The sequence below is a fragment of the Scleropages formosus genome, chromosome 13 (assembly GCF_900964775.1).
Source record: "Scleropages formosus chromosome 13, fSclFor1.1, whole genome shotgun sequence".
Classification (NCBI taxonomy): Eukaryota; Metazoa; Chordata; class Actinopteri; order Osteoglossiformes; family Osteoglossidae; genus Scleropages; species Scleropages formosus.
The window spans coordinates 17256099-17273705 of NC_041818.1; the positions used below are offsets into that span (position 1 = coordinate 17256099).

Genomic DNA, 17607 nt, shown 5'->3' on the forward strand with positions numbered 1-17607 from the left:
ACTGAGAGATTGGGCTCTTTTCTCACAAAGATACTGAGCAGAAACAGATTAATGTTGTGTGCATGTCATTCTGACTCACACGAAGACAGTAATAGCATGAGAGCAAGGAGGCACTTTGCCATATGAAGCCACTTAGCAGTAACACAAAGGGATTCTGATCATAGTGCGAGCACCATAACATGCTTCAGATCTCCACAATAACCATGATCACAATAAACGTTTTCTAACAATATTCTTATCTCCCCGTTTTTTTCTTTCGGCATATGGAAGTCACATTAAAGGGACACTTCTTAGCAGCACAAGTCATTTCGCGGACAAAACTTACTTTTAATAAAGCACCTCTGTGCCTTTTCTTTTAATCCTTTGATGTTCAGCTTCTGAGATTCGTGACCAGTGACATTTTACGAGGGCGCATTTTCCTACAGAAAATGGTCATTCAAAAAATACATATTTTATATTTGATGCAGCAAGTTTTCATTAAATAAATGTATGATTGGGCCCGGTAATTGCACGGTCCCGAGTGCCTCCTAGGCTCTTTCTTTCCCAAAAGCATGTTTTGTGATTTGAGAAGTACTAAATATAAGGGTGCAGGGCGCACGGCTGGGCCGGAGCTGCAGCAGTCTGCGGTGAAACGCACCATTTACAGGGCTGCGGTCTGCGGGTCCGAGCTGATTGGAGCAGCATGAGGGTGTGTTCCGAGCCTGGGCTGCCTTTTCACACACGTCCATTCAATGAGATGACATTCCAAGCTGTGAAAGCAGATAAAGGTTTACTATCCCCCACCCCCTTGTCGGAATGTGGAAGAATGCAAAAGCACTTGGTAGTTTTTAGGCTGTGTCACCCCTTTAACAGCCCCCTTTCTCTCACGGGATGACATCAGGGCTTTAAAATCATTAAAGAAACGCATGCTGTTAGAAACCTGTATCTTCACGTCAGGTTTGAAAATCTTGCTGCTCAGCAGTCATTCAGCTGCACAGGATGCATAGGGGCTCCTGAGAAAACGCTGCAATAAATATAAACGTAAAAAATATCTGAAATTAAAATGTAAGGCTGCTTACATCCCGTACCATTGACTCCAAAGCTTTAACGATGTCCTTGTTATCTTGAGAAACGCATTTTGTTTTTATGGTGGTCCTATACATCCCAAAACACAAAGTAATGTGGCGAGCAAATGTGCACGACGGATGTTCCAGCCCATGCCTCCTCGCGGATGTCACGCAAAAGTCCTCTGTCGAGGGAAACTGTGAGGAACTCCAGATACTTTTCATTATTCGCCACTTCTCTCACTTCTGTGTTAAACGTCGCATGATCCATCACCCCCAACGCAGCTGGATCCCAGTGAAACCGACAAAAGTTGAGAAAGGCAGTTTCTGAATTTTGGGAAATATACAATTTCATCCTTTTGGATTCTGAGAGAATGACACCATCAGTCACTGATAATTTGATATTTCCAAGACGTTGCTGCGAGTAAAGAAAGAAACTGTTATGTTACGTCAAGCCCGTTTTCCATCGTTAAAAAGCACATATTGCATGATGTAAACTGAATGGGAGCTCTGTGAACGTGAACACTTGCGAGGTGAACTCTCATAAGCCATGTTTTGCCAAACTAACATCCACAGAAACATTCCAAATTAACTGCGATGGTTTTTAGAGAACTTTGTCAAGGCACCATTGCTATTCTAAGCGTTAGCCACAAAGCTTTGTTTCTTGAGGCTCTTCAGCCTCTGACTGCACGGGCTTTTAATGACACTGTTGAGACGGACTCTGCTGCCGGGAGCCACAAGTGACCTCAGCGCAGCCCAAATTACCCCTGAGTGTGTGGCAGTGGCTGTCAGACGGGCACACATCCCCTGTCTTTGTGTGACGCCCCGTGAATGGAGCAGCTGCCTCATTCGGGGACGAGTGGCGGGATGTGTGTGTGAGTATGAGTGTGTGCGTGCGTGCGTGCGTGTGTGTGTGTGTGTGTGTGTGTGTGTGTGTGGATGGGGGTGGGGATGGTGAGTTTGGTAAATGGGGTGGTAAAGGGACTGTTGCTGGTTGGGGTGGGGGTGGGGGTACAACAGGAGAATGATGCAATCCATGCCAGCCATTTCCACTGTTGCACCAGTTCTTTCCTCTGTGTGAACTTGGCATGCGGGGGCCATTGGGACATAATGAAAAGCAGAGACGAAGCCGCTTCATCGTTCAGGAGCCTTCCTGAATGCCTGAATATAAACTAAATAAGTCACATGCAGTAATCGCCCCTTCAAGCGTAGGCAGCAGGCACAATCACATTCATTTTGCAGTGCAATAAGCCAGAGCGATTATTTTAAACGCAGAGGTGCATCACTGCCGGTTTCTGGGCCCACGTTGTTCACTTTAAGTCTTGTTTCCTGCATGCTCACTTTGTTGTGTTCGCTGAGTTACTGTAACACCTACTGCTTATCCCCTCAGCCACCATTGAGCTTTGTGTCCTTCACAGCTACAATTTCACACGTGACGTTCAGATGCCTTGCGAAAGCTGTTCTTGTGATAGCTTTTGAAACGAGTCAATAAAAGTGTAAAAACCGACACGCTTTCAAGCGAAAGGCTTCCAGGCTTTTCAAAGAGCTGCAGAGTGAGACGCTGCAAGAAAAGTCGCCCGGCGGGCCGCCTTACTTTAGCTCACGTCTCCTGTGTGCCGTTTCCGCGTCCAGTTCGGTGTCTGCGTGCAGCAAGCGTGGTGGTTGCACCAGTCAAATGACACACGCAGCTAACTTCTGACGGGCATCTTAAAAGGAGGGACACAAGTGATATGTTCAGCTTTGAGTGACTTTCCTCCTCTGAGGGCAGCAAACCATCTGCAGTTTCACTGTGGGCTCCTGACAATCAGTCACAAAAAATGATGCAAAAAATCTGCGGGAAGGTCTGGGTGTGAACCTCAGTGTCCTCACTATGCTTCTCCCACAAGTGACAGAGGAAGGAGGTAAGCCCAGGTTATAGTAATGCTAAAGGTGGCTTAGCATGTCAACACCGTGTCATTCTTATGCTTTCCGCTTTTATTCATGGGAACCATCTCCCTGGGCACTGTGATTCTATGAGCAAACCGCATAGTGTTCTGCATCTGTCCACATTAATGTCCTTTGGCATCTATCTATCTATCTATCTATCTATCTGCTCCTGTGATGCTCTTCTTCACTCTCTCTTCATCTTCTTCTCCCTACTGCCCACAGTTGGATGTTGTCTGTGCTTCCGATTGAAGTCACTGTCCCTTGAAGATCTGACCATGTCAGCAATGTCCGTCTGCAAAAAATGAAGCAACTAACAACTGCTTTTCAGTTTTCAACAGCATGCCTGCAACCTCAGGTATATTCCTTATCATTAAGAAAATTAGCATAAATTATCCTTTCAATAATCAAACATTGCATATTAAATCTTGACACACATTTTTAAATATTTATCAGTGCACACATTTGTATCATCTTGCCTTTCCAGCAAACTGCTTCTCCTATCTAAATAACTCATCTTTACTCTCTGAATTTTATTGTGTGTGTATGTATATATCTACATATACATACATATACACTCACTCACACACACACATACACACACACACACACACACACACATATATGCAGGAAACACAGCACGTTCACTTGAAACTGTGGGCTGTAGGTCTTGTAGTTAGTGTTCAGAGGTGCCCTCTTGCAGTATGAAGGTTCTAAGCCGGAAACCCCTCCTGCCGTTTATCCTGAATAGATACAGTGACAAATGGGTAAATCACTGTAATGTCGATTATCATGCAACATTGAAGTCATTTTAGACAATGAGGTTAATTTACGGTAATGTACTGCAGCCATGTGTGTAGCAGACATAACGCGTACTGTTCATAAAGGCGCTTATTAAATGTGGGGCTTAGGACTGAAACACCGGTCATGTACACCGCCGCCCACCCGCGCACGCTTCTCCAGTCAACTTTATCGCGAGTGGGGAGAACTTCCACTAGGGACACGCCCCCACATACACACACTTGGACGTGGATGTACTCTTCTGTGATTGGTCGGGGGCCGCGGATGACAACACCTGCTTAACTCCTTCATCAAAAATGACACGAGGGCTCGGGGAGATATAGGCAGCATCCGCCGCGGGGCCACGGTTAGTCTCCGCACAGTCGGGACGGAGCAGTGGGAGCGCGCCTTCGAGTTCGACCGCAGAGACACCGCACTGACTCAATCACTCACACACACACACACACACACACACACACACACACACACACACACACACACACACTGACACTCTCTCTCTCTCTCCCTCTCTCTCTCTCTCTCTCTCTCTCTCGGCTAGTACTAGTAGAGTAGACTGCATGCGCGCTCCACGAGATATGATGGTGAAATTTGCGATCGCGCTCCTGGTCTTCTCGCTCTTTGAGAAAGTGGTAGAAACGGATACTATGGACATGCACGAGACCGCGCAGGAGAAGCCGGCGAGCCAGAAAGGGCGCCTGTCCCTGCAGAACACAGGTAAGCGGAGGCGGAACATCGAGAAACCGGGCGAGGAGCCGGCGCTCGCGCTGCATGCACGTGCTTTGCTTTTTTTTTTTTGCGTGATGGTAAATTTAGCGCGTGCCGAAGTGTGCCGACTTTCGTTGCCTCGGCCGCCGTGCGAATCCCCCTTTTTCCTCACAAACGGGGGGATGATGAGAGAGTACGGTGTACTATGTGCGGCATCGCATTTTCCGATTAAAAAGAAAGTGGACACCTTGTAAATACACGGGAACGGAAATTCAATATCTTAGTAAACTATTAATAGAACAGCTCAAGGTAGCCTAGGTAATGTATACGGTGCCATTTCTTAGAGCGGTGCGTTCGTACCATCCGTGCGTCCTTGTGTGTGTGTGTGTGTGTGTGTGTTTTCTTGAAGGGTTTCCTCTTGGGTAACCAGCGCTAAATACGTGAAACTACTGTGGAAATGTCCAAATTATATCACTTATTTATCATCATGTACTGCTGAGTAGAGGTGCAGCATCCAGTGCTCACAGTCCTGACTCTGTGTGAAAGATTACATTATTGAGTAAATTATTTGCATGTGAATTATTATTATTATTCACTGAGTTAAAAGAACTGATTTCTGGTACTGCTGGACCCATTCCGCACGTGAGTTGCGGTTCATCTCGGTGGGATGCCCATTCGTGGCGTGGGTCCTTGTCGCGATGGGGAGGTCACGCGGAATGATGCAATCACCTTGGTGGAGCTGTACTTCCTCTGGCTCACCTACGCTCCGAGGTGTGCCACATTGAGCACGTGCACAGGTACGCGTCTCCGTGCGGTTAACCAGTGGGCTCGAGCGCAGGTCCGCGCGGTGGGCTCCCTCGGGGCGCTCGTGCCTCACCGCCGAAAAACTCAGTACAACTATTTAATTCAGTGTAATTCAGTTTAACAAAAATGTGTTACATAAAAAGCGGTTTTCACTGCTGAGCTGGTGTCAGTGAGTGTAACGAGCTATAACTTAGTGTAGGTGAGTGTGGCTCGAATTAAGACTAGTATTTGAGTTGCTGTGGCAGCGTGTACAGTCAGTGTGTCACTCAACTCAGTGACTCCCTGTGAGGCACATAATCAATTTGAATCAGCGCAACTTGGGGAAACTCATAACTCGACGTAAGTCTACGTAGCTCAGCTTGAGGCAGTTTGGTCACTTCGATCAAATGTACTGGTTAATGTGGCTCTGTCTGTGTCAGGCGGTGCAAATCAGTGTAATTCGGTGTGACCCGATGTTGTAAATCGAAGTAACTCGGCTGAGGTCGGTGTAATTCCGTGCGGCTCGGTGCACCTCGCTGTAAGGCAGCGTAACCCGATGCGCTCCAAAAACATTCCCGCACAAATGCCAACACAAGCAGTGCAGCCCCTCGTGCTGCGCCGCGCGCCTCCGTGCGCCGTACCGCCTCAGAGGGTTCCTCGCGCGCGAGCGCGGCAGCCCATTACCTGTGTCCCCTTCACATGGACAGCGCGCGACCCGCGTCACGTGACGTTCAAATCCAGTCATAGAGCGTACCGTATGCGTTCGGCTTTTCGCACGTCGCATTTCGTATTTCGACGGCATACAAAATAGACGTTTTTATTTAGAAACGAGGAAACGGTATTATTATGTTATTTTTGCACGACAAGCTCATGGTCATGAAATTGCACGGTTTGCTGTCCTGCTCCGCAAGGTTCACGTCAGGAGCAGGGAGTTCGGTCACGTGCCTTCAACTCGATGATTTACGTACAGTCAGAGCATATTTCAGTGTATCCCCTGCTTACCTGGTTATTAGCAAGAAAGGCATACTTTTAGGGACAGTTTTTATGATCTCGAAAAAGCCGTTGGGGTGCACACCATATGCCACACCTCAAAGAATTAGTGTCACACCTTTCAAGTGGAAAGTATTGCTTTAACAGCTATGATTCATATGTAGCCCAATACATACTTTCACAAGCAAATTGCATAATGCACGTAACAGTAATCCTGTAATTAAACAAAATCATGTGAAAAATTGTGAAATAACTGCACTGACTTTCTTCAAATAAAAGCATCGTTCAAACCATTAACCTGGTACCAGTGGGCAGCTTATTTTCCTTTTGTCTTTTGAGATAAAAGGTAAGTGTGGCCTTGAGCATTTCAGAGAATTATGTCAGAACTGTCCCTTCACCAGTCGTGTAGGCACGTACCAGATGGTATTTTGTCATGTGTCCCCTCTCTCTCCACGCAGGGTTAAAAATAGACGGCTACAGCAAAGGGGGCACCCCAAAGGTGTGCGAACCATCCTTCACTCCGTCCGCTATCAAGTCCATGTGTTAAAAAGGAATCTGTGTATTCTGCGTCATGCACTTGTTAATGCAGCACATGCAGGTACACAGCACAAAACCCAAAATCCTTTCTCATTTATGTTCCTAGGCACAACCGAGGGAGGATAAGTCTGATTATTTTTAAGTTCATTGTGGTGCAAGAAAAGGATGTGTCCGAAGGTCCCACGTTTTTGGAACACCAGTGTATGTTAAGTGTATAACCTGTTGATGTGCCATAGCGAATCGGCGCAAGGACTGCTTATGAATTTCCTAGCCCACAATGCAACACGGCTTGAATGAAGTTCGGTCCATTGCAGACAGGCGTCAGTGCTGAGTGACGCTCAGCTGCCCGTTGGCCAGCTTTTCTGTGTGTCTTTGGAAAACTAAGCTAGGTACGGACCGTCGCCTCGTGCCCCATATACATTGAATGTCCTAGTTCTGCAGCTCTCATATCACTTGCATACTGCGTTCAAGTGCCACTTTGATGGATGGGTCCAGACTGCATTCCTAAACTGCACGGCCACAGATAGCGCGTCATATTGATCCTTTACCATTTCTAGTTGTAGTGCTACACTTTGAGTCTATTGGGAGCATTCAGATTTGTCTTTTTAACAATTCAGCTTAAAAGTCCAATCTGTTGTAAGGTGAAACTGGATTCATTTTTAGTACAATGTGAAATACTGTTCCTAATGCAGTTCCTGTGGAGGTAATGTACACACTTCCATCATTGCACCACTGCTGTCCCCCGGCTACGGAGGTAGTGCGTCGCCACCGGTTCCCTAGCCACACCCCGACTGCGCTGCAGTCCACCTTTTTTTCCACAGCATCCACATGGTGCTGCCACAAAGGGCTGGAGACCTGACCTACTAAGCACTCTGGCGCAATGGTGGCTTGATGAATAATCCATACTGTCCAAGAACCCGATCCAGCTCAATTACACTAAGCCACCTGCAAAATTAAGTATTCATTAAAATATTCCTGCCGTTTCTGTGAGGCGGCAATTAGTGAACAGACAGCTTAGTCACAGAACACTGCTCGCAAGAGGACAGAACCCGGGGTGCTCAGAGTTGTACTTCCAGCCTAGATGGAGTCCGGAAAATTCCACGGTGAATTTTCAAAAAATAGAATAAGTCGATGTTGTAACGGAGGCAGCTGAGCTGTGATGGCGTTTTCACCCCTGACATTTATCGAAACCACAGGTTTTCACTCTATGCTTCCTTTCAGAGCTGTTGCTTCATTTCTTTACCAAATTAAAACATCTGCTAGGCCCTTGGAGTTCAGGTGTTTCATAAACGCAGGGCCTAGCAAGACCGTGACCAGCTGTGCGCATGTGAGGTCGGTGGTCTTCACACGTTTGCACGAATGAAACGAAACTTAGCTGTGTCCCTTTGCATCGCCAGCTGACATCCAGCACTGCCTGGTGAGCGCCGGCGACGTGGGCTGCGGCGTCTTCGAGTGCTTTGAGAACAACTCCTGCGAGATCCGGGGGCTGCAGGAGATCTGCATGACGTTCCTGCACAACGCGGGCAAGTTCGACTCGCAGGTACGCCACAGAGCCCCTCCTCCTGTTCCTGCGAGCCATGGATGACCCACGCATAGCCGGGCCGCTTGGCTTGCGCCACAGCAGGATACAGTTTCATGCGGTGCGGGTGGATCTAGAGCAGACTTCAGTCTGACTGCATGCAAGCACGCTGGAAACAGAGCACCAGTGTCTATATGCACAGGGGGTGGGCCAAATTAGGTTGGTCTGCAGCACTGTGCCAGGCCCATTAGCCAGATTCACTTTCTTTGAAGGGCAGTGTTTTCTTTCTTGTCTCTATAATAGAAGAGCCATAGTAAGAGAGCAAAAATAATAATAAACTGTTTAACCAACACTTCCATCCAAAGTGACATTACCTGTGGCACGTCAAGTTAAGTGCCTTGTCGAATGCTACCGCCACATTGCGAGACCAACCCTCCTCCCCTCCTGTAAAACTCCTACTGCTCCTGCCGACAAGCTAGAATCTGCCGCTTGGCGTTTGTGCAGAGTGCTGGCCTGTCTCAGACGGATACATGCCTTCCTTTTGCAGGGGAAGTCCTTCATCAAAGATGCCCTGAAGTGCATGGCCCACGGGCTGCGACACAAGTTCAGCTGCATCAGCCGTAAGTGCCTGGCAATCAAGGACATGGTGTTCCAGCTGCAGCGCGAGTGCTATGTCAGGCACAACCTCTGCTCCGCCGCCAAGGACAACGTCAATGTCATGGTGGAGATGATCCACTTCCAGGATCTGTTTCCTAAGGGGTGAGTGCCACCTGCACCCGTGCCGCGCCTGAGATTTGTGCTGAACGCATGGCAGGCAGAGGGGTGAAAGCCACTGCCCTAAATCAGCCTAACACTCACTGTCTTCCAAAACAACTTAGACTAGATGAGCACCATCGTTAAAACATTACACTGGCGTATATTTCTGCACAATGTATGAAAATCCATGGCTGCACACAGATTAGTCTCTCTGCACCCTCAGAAACCGAAGGTCCAGTGGGTCAGGCGTCATTAAGAAGCAGCACAGAGACACAAGTTCCACATACGGAAAATGTGAAATGCAATTTAAACAAAAATGAGTATCTCGCTTCAGAGACGCATTATGAAAAAGGAAAAACTGAAACGCCACTGAACATTTCACCGATGTGTGCACTGATGCACCATTGTGCAGCGCTTCGGTCCTGCGGGTACTTCATAACAACATACTGCCAGAGTCATTTTATGTCGCTTCATTTTCGCACGTAGCTGAAAAAAGACTTTCGGTAGTCCGGTACAGGAAAGTCGCAGTCAGACATAAGGCGGACATAACTCTTACAATCCAGTTTTCCCACAGCTACGGTGCATTATTCTACCCCTTTTCTCTCATGCGCTGCAGTGATGGAGACTGTCCACTGGAGACACTGTGCTGCCCACTTCCTTTATGCCTTCAAGGCTGCTCGGTTTGGTAATTGGCCCTCTTGTAAGCTAAAGAGGTTTTCGACAGGCTGTGTGAGCAGACTGGGAAAACAGGGTTTGTTTGTTGTCATTTTAGGGGCTGCGAGTGACTCGAGACCCATCAGCTCTGCTGCAGGCTGTCGTCTGCGTCTGTTTTTCCTGACGAGCGCACCGATCGGCTGAGCAGACGAAGCCGCTGATTGGCACTCGGTCTCTCTGAATGTGTGTCTGTGTGTACAGGCCGTACGTGGAGCTGGTCAACATCTTGCTGGGCTGCGGAGAAGAGGTGAAGGAGGCGATCACCCGGAGCGTGCGACTGCAGTGTGAGCAGAACTGGGGCGCCCTGTGTGACAGCCTGAGCTTCTGCTCCACCCTGCCCCCTGCTCCCGAACGTCGCCATGGCGCCCCGCTGCACCCGGAGGCCGAGCACCCTTCCAGCCCCAAGGGCTCACGACACGGGGAGAAGGACAAGCCGGGCAAGGGGGGCTTCAACCCTCATTCCCGGAGTCGTGGCCAGGGGCCCCGGCGCCTCAGCGCAGATGCCGCCGTACCTGAGCAGGAAGACCCCGAGACCACCGACATCCGGAGGTGAAAGAACAAACGCACCACAGCCCTCTCAGCGCTACCCCTGTTACGCCCCCACACCACAGACTGCCTCTCTGCCACCAACTACAGACACACACCACAGACAGACAGACAGACAGATGCCCACGCGAGGGAAGAGCCCCTCAATTCCAGCCCCGCGACAGTCATTCCAACTCTCCCAGACAGTAACTTTGCAGGGTATGTGTGGTGTAGCACATTTTGTTACTCAGTTATTGTTTTTGTTATTACTATTATAATTATTATTATTATTATTACTAAAATTGTTAGATTTCTACTCTAATGTAGCATTTTTCTGAGCATCCCTATGATTTTTTTTATTATTTATATTCTCCTGTATGCAATGTTTCAATATGAATATGTACATATATGTTTCTGTCTATATTTATATGCACAGTATATAAATATAGCCAACATATGCAAAACTGATATATAAAGTATATAATAAAGCTTTTTCATTTTGTTTTCCACAAAATAGTAAACAATGGACTGTAGATATGTAAAATACAATGATGTTTAAAAAGTTGGAAATCTGTTTGTATGATAATTCTGTATACTTGATTAAATACAAACTGTACAGTTTTGACGTCCAGTTCTGGCACATATGGTAGGCCTGTATATACTGCATATGGATTTATGGCGCTGGCGGCCCGGCGGAGTTTCTCGTGGCCGCACAGGGGAGCCTGTGTGTAGTCTAATCCGCACAGACGCAAACATCGCCCGCTTCTCAAGTTTACTGAAGTGCGCCCGACTGGAGTGACGCAGCACAGAGGGGTCGGGGTGGGGCCAGGAGAGGGGTTTTGGGGGACAGCGCTGTGAAATGATTTAACACCACTTTCCCCTTTTAATTCACAAGGGAAGGCCAAACTCGAGGGGGGGAAACGGTGAATGAGACTATGGACTCCGGCCGATGCGTTCCAGTAAGTGCCGGCTGCCGAGCGGACAGATGCTCTCCGGTCGCCTGTGGCTGTTCCAAACAGCAATCACACCACCGCGGCGGCGCTGACGACACGGGAGCGCGTTGCGTGTCCGGGGCAATCCGTCGCCCGCGGCAGAGTAGACGTGTGTGTGGTTCGCAGCCAGCGCGAGACAGGGTAAACCAACCAGGAACCCAGGAACCAGGTTAAGTCCACACGCGGGGGCTTCATGAGAACTATTATTGAAAATGTTATATTTGCTGAGGCCATTCCCAGGATTCCTCTGGTCCCCGGCCAAGCAACTTTTTCACACACAGTGACAGAGACTCAATGAGGGCTTTGCAAAACAAGCCGCGGAGAGACACTCCTCTCCTTTTCTTGCTGTCACCACGGTCTCGTAGTAGCAGGCTGGGGGGTCGTGCAGCGGCTATCCGCGCTGGCAGTAGCAGCGGGACCCCGACCGTAACCTTGCCCCCACCCTCGCAGCGCAGTCAAAGGCTCAGTGTCCTTTGTACAATAAGCAGCCTCCTCCCGCTCAGGGTGCTGATGCGACTGCAGCTGAAGCGCTGCGCTTTAAGTGCGCGTCGCGCTGCGGCCACACAGAGAGGCGGTTCCTTCCCGCGTCACGCCTCCGCGCGCCTGTCCCTTCGATTCCTCCGTCACATCCGGCACGTTCGTGACCAGCTGTCCACGCGGACGGTGAAAGGATCCGACGAGCGGTGTGTCCCCAGTCGCCTCGGCAGGATCGCTTCAGATTTACAGATATATTGCAATTATTCAGACTCACAAAAACCAACAAAAATGCATCTTAATGTATGATAAAGAATGATTTTTTTCAGTATGGTTTGAACGTGACAATTTTGTGAAAAGTTTTTTTTTCTTCGGTTGTCTGCCTTTTTTGTCAGTTCAGTTCACTGTACAATATGGTGAAAAGTTCTATTTATTTTTCTTTTTCAGGTTATAAATATATACATTATTTCCTTTTAGCCGTACTACATCACCTCTTTTTTCCTTTGTATTGTGTGGGCATGAGTTTATATATATATAAATTTATATATATATATATTTATGTATTTTACCTGCCTCATTTGATAGTTATTCATCTAATTATAATTATATACTTTTGAACAATGCTGTCCTGGATTATTCATTCTGTCCATCATTTTGTTTGGATTGAGTAGTACAGTGTGAAACTGATTGGAATTGGCTCAGATGCTGCTCCTCTACGACAGATGCGCTGTTCAGTGGCCTTCCTACTGGAATGTTCTGTATGCCATGTCAGTAATCATTATGTACTGTCCATTAGTGACTCGCAAAGGTGGTTTGGGCCACAGTACCGGGGATACATGTGAGTACTGAACTACATCTGTGATCTTTGGCACATACTTCTTTTCAAGTTGAAATATTTCTATCAGATCAACTAGTGTTTCATGACGCTCACATAGCCCTCATTGGTTCTAAATTGTCTTAACATATTTAGATAATATTAATAATACACACACACACGCGTTGTCTGAAACTGCTTGTCCCAAGCGGGGTCGCGGCGAGCCAAAGACTAATCCGGCAGCACAGGGCGCAAGGGAGAGGGGACACACCCAGGATTGGACACCAGTCCGTCGTAAGGCACCCCAAGCGGGACTCGAACCGCAGACCCACTGAAGAGCAAGCCCTGGCCAAACCCGCTGCGCCGCTGCGCCACTGCGCCCTCCCTTATAATAATAATAATATCTAATAATCATGTTATCCAGAGATTTGGAATTAGAATCAGCCTCAGTGGCCCAGCATGTGGCATGGCAGCGGGGTCAGGAGTCCAGACAGGACAGCTCATCGTCGTCCGTCCAGTTGACACAGCCCCGCTGTTGCAGATTCTGCACAAGAGAGGCCTTGGAGAGACAGCGGAGAGCAGGAGAGCAGGATTGTCGTCGGGACACTGAACTGCGCCATTGCATAAGCTCCATTAGGGGTGAGCTGCCGCACTTCCGCTCTGAACACATTACTGGTGTTCCAAACCAGATGCTCTGGTTAACAGGATTAACCGTCTTAGAAGAAGGTACCACTTTTCCCGGTGCTTCAAAATGCAATGTCCTGCTCCCTTGGTCACCATCCATGATGCAGATTTTATCAGAAAATATGATTGACACCTTTATTCATGCAGAGGGGCTGCTTGGGAAGGCATGCAGTGGGAAAGACAGGAGCAGCTCTCTCCTAGACTTAAACAGGTGTTGTGGAATGAGGGGGTGTCTCCCATCATCCAGGCGGGGCCCCCTGATGGCCCCATGTCTGCTCCAAGTTTTCCTGAGCTCAGACTGCGCGAGCTGTGGGCCGGCTACAGCAGCGCACGCCACACAGCTCGAGTATAGATCGAGGGATCGTCACACTGCCACTCTCTTCCCAAGGTGTGTCATTTACAGCCATAAAGCTGTGGGAGATGTAACCACGCGATTGGTACGGTCACAGAGCCTCGGTTCGTTTACACACAAATGGTCACAGTGATTAGTGGCCAAATTCCCCACTAATTTTAAGTGTTACAAACAAGTTGTGTCACAAGAAAACAAGTTATTAAAGCGCTACCGTGCCAACTCCTCCGACATCTGTAGCAGCTTAGGATTTCCACGTAACCATGTCGGTACAAGCAGGCTGTGGTCTTGTCGAGTGTGAAAGCGCCAAGTGAAGTGCCTGTATGCCCCCACCCGGGGGCCACATGACAGAGAGTATCTCCCTTTTTCTTTACAGGCAGATCTGTGGAACCCGTACAGAGCCCCCCCCACCCACTGTCACATGTCTGTCTCACATGTCCATGAAACATCCAGCACATACATCAGCCCCACATATCACAATAGTCCACAATGCGCATTCATCTCATACTTGCATCACACACATACCAGCTCTATACATCAGTGCTACACACACACACACATACACACACACACACACCCACACACAGTGCCTCTTTTTGACACCATTTCAAATAGCTCCTATTGGCCAAGAGCATCACAAGCAGAGATAAACAGGACATGGTCCAGACAGTAAAGCTAAAAGCATTGCTCCAAATTCAGTACAGTGGTACGGCGGAGAGCCTTAGTGTCTCAGTGTCTGGAAGGTGCAGTTGGACACGGGTTCGATTCCTACTTGGTCTCTGTAGAGTTTACATGTTCTCCCCCTGTTTTGTGTGGGTTTCCTCCATAGGCTAATTGGTGACTCTGCCGGTAGTGTGTGAGTCTTACATTGCTCTACTGTACAAGTGTGTGAGTGACGGGAGTTCAGCGCAGTGAATCAAACACTGTAAGTCACCTTGGATAAAAGTGCCAGCTAAATATGTACCTGCTATTTACCATTGTACATGGTTTTGGAGACATGTATCTGCTAAATGAATAAATATAATTCCATTGTCCACCGTGGGCAAGACTGAAACAAAATTTCCACCTGACTCTGAAGTTTTAGCACAGAAAGTGTGGTAAAGCCCCACTGAGAGTGCATGGCTGTGATTTTTCAGATCAGACACAGAACACATGCACACAACGCCCAGGTGCGAGTGCAAATAGTGTAACACCGGCTACAGTGGATAAACCTGGCTTCAGCCGTAGGTGAGAACATTATGACTTGCTGTTGCTCGCCGCTGAAATCCAGCAACATTACTCAGATACCACAACTTACTGCTTAAGCCAACTTCGAGAAACAGGACCTTTGAGAAAAAACAAAGTAAAATTTAAAACCTCAGGCCAAAGGACTGGGCCAGCACATTTCTTGATGGATTACAGAGTTACAAGTGGCTCACATAAATCACAGTAACATCAATCTGTATATACACACACACACACACATACACAAATAAATTTCGGCGAGTCACCAAAGAGCCCAGTTGCGCTTAGTTTCCGCAATAGCTGAGCTTTGCGAAAGCGCTCTGTCTTCATGCCATAGACTAGTCTGGATATTTACCGCCCTCTACTGGCCGTTGTGCGAACTGCAGGTCAGCTGCTGGACAGAGATAATTCATTCCTGACACGGGGGGGCTCCTTTCTTTTTCTACTCTTTATTCACGAAGAGTGACATTTAGCAGGTATGGTCATAATTTATGGCATAGCAGGGGCAAGGAGGACAAGCCTCCACAAAGGTACAAAAAGACTAATATTTTCCGCCCCACCTCAATATGTATGTATTGTTGTCGTTTGTGTGTGTGTGTGTGTGTGTGTGTGTGTGTGTGTGTGTGTGATTGCCCTGCAGTGGACTTGAGCCACGTTTAGGGTGTACCCAGCCTTGCGTCCTACACTCCGAGACTGACTTCCAGCCACCACAGCCCTGCACTGGACAAGTGGTTGCTAACAATGAATGAATTTCTGGGTAAAACCAGTATGTATGGAGACATATTTTGCTTTTTAGATTTTAAGGTAGTTACTGTTACAAAAAATATCCTTACATTTTCCTGAAAAACACATGATTATGATGACGTAATTAAATAGAAACCCTTCATTGACACAGAGACCTTTGTCCCAGTGTCGGACTTCCTTGCGCCACCTTGACTATGAACCATCTCGTTTGGTTTTAGGGCAAAACGAAGAGAACGCGTGCTTTAAGAGACTGACCTCATGCTGACCTCCTGATCACTGCTTAATGTAACCGAAGGAAACGCAAGAACCCAAACATGAGCTGAAGGAAGCGGTAGACAAAACTAGCGCGGCGCTCTCAACGGGCCAGCAGCCAGTGGCGTCCCTCAAGGACCGATGGTATTACAGCGAAGCCGGTGGAGCCGCGAGTGATCGCAGGCCAAGGTTATTCGCAGGAGGGGAATCTGCCATCCACTGAACAAACGTTACTGTGAGCACACAAGGCTTTCTGCATACTTCACTGTCACTCACCCTGTTTATTACCAGTCACTCTTACTATTATTTCATTTTTTGGCTTCAGCTTACTCAAAAAGACTGACAATTTTGTCCGTGTTTACATGGGGAGATGTTTGCCTGAACAGTTCAGCCTGAGCACTCTGTAAAGGGTGACTGTAGTACAAACTGCGGCTGGGAGCTGAAACGGTAAAACCAGAACATCGCGGGTTGGTTTTAAACTCTTGTGCTGCTACCTACTAACGTTAATGCGATTTCTACCTGCTTCCCTGTAACACTATCAGCCTTGTGCAGAAATCCGTCACAGAGCTTCTTATCAGGCAAAGCCCATGTTTTCTTCAAAGACATCCAGGGTACAATTTTACACCATCAGTCATACAGCCGGAGAGCAGCTGCGGCCATTGAACAGATTTCAAGTCCAATTACATAAGCAGTTATATAACCTCTATACTATATATTACCTTATGCTCAAACAATGATATAACAAGTGCTCTTTACTGGTTGACTGTGTCTCCAAAGAATGGGGTGTCATCTACCACATTAGCCCATCTTAAGAACAAACTGAGAATGTTTCCTGCAATGTAAAATGACTTTATTATCTGCCAATGCGATGCTTATTGTTGCAGCCAAGTGTCACTAGATCCCCACGCCCAGCTTTTTCTAAAAAAATTTACTGAGACACCCTTTATAAATCAGATTTTTGTTACGACTTCACTTAAGGTCATCCCGCTAATGCTGAGGAAATTTAGAAGCTAAAGTTTCCATCTTATTTAACTGTAGGCTGATCTGGATTTCACTTTGAAGGCACATGAAACAGCATCATTCAGCTGCTGAGGAAATGGTTCGCACCTGGTGCTGGACCCCAGACTGCACCGGGCTGAGCCGGGCTGAGCCGGGCCCTCGGACAGCTGCCTGAGAAGAACCCACCCACAATGCCCTGGTCTTCATTTCACAAAAGGAATGCTGGGCACGTTCAGGGGTTATTAAAAGCATAAAAGCACATGGGCAGCAGCAGTCCCTCAGCGTGGACAAAGACAGGTAGAACTCAGAGACACACTGTACACCAACAGTGTGGTTACACTCTCCCTCCACTCGTGCCAATAATCACCTTAAATTCCTACAAACACATTGTGCTGATTTCACATTCTACGTTGGCTTTTTGTCTGGCGCCGTTGTGGTGGAACAACCTCCCCTTCTCACTCAGAACTGCTGAATGTCTGTCTACATTTAAGAAGAGTCTTAATAATCACCTCTTCTGGACTTACTTCTCCCATGATCTCTTAAGTTTATGTAATGTGTAAATGTTCATGCACCATAACTTTGAGATCGTACCCGTTAAATACAGGATAAACTTTCACACAGCTACTCCTGTAATGTAAATGTTTAATTAAAAGGAGGAATGTGATTAGGAATTGTTGATTATTTGGATAAACCTTAATGCAGCTACTCATGTAATGTACATTGATACATATGGTGGAAAGTAGCAAACTAACTGTCCTTAAGAATCATGCATCTGCATC

At 47.5% G+C, this 17607-nt stretch overlaps 1 protein-coding gene across 1 annotated transcript; it reads left to right on the forward strand.

The window, feature by feature from the left end:
- The first annotated feature begins 4033 nt into the window (after positions 1-4033).
- Positions 4034-10634, forward strand: stc2a (stanniocalcin 2a). Its single transcript, XM_018756373.1, has 5 exons — positions 4034-4113; positions 4306-4481; positions 8180-8322; positions 8849-9060; positions 9973-10634. Exons 2-5 carry the CDS (start codon positions 4325-4327, stop codon positions 10322-10324), a joined length of 864 nt encoding a protein of 287 aa, XP_018611889.1. The 5' UTR covers positions 4034-4113; positions 4306-4324; the 3' UTR covers positions 10325-10634.
- The last annotated feature ends 6973 nt before the right edge of the window (positions 10635-17607 follow it).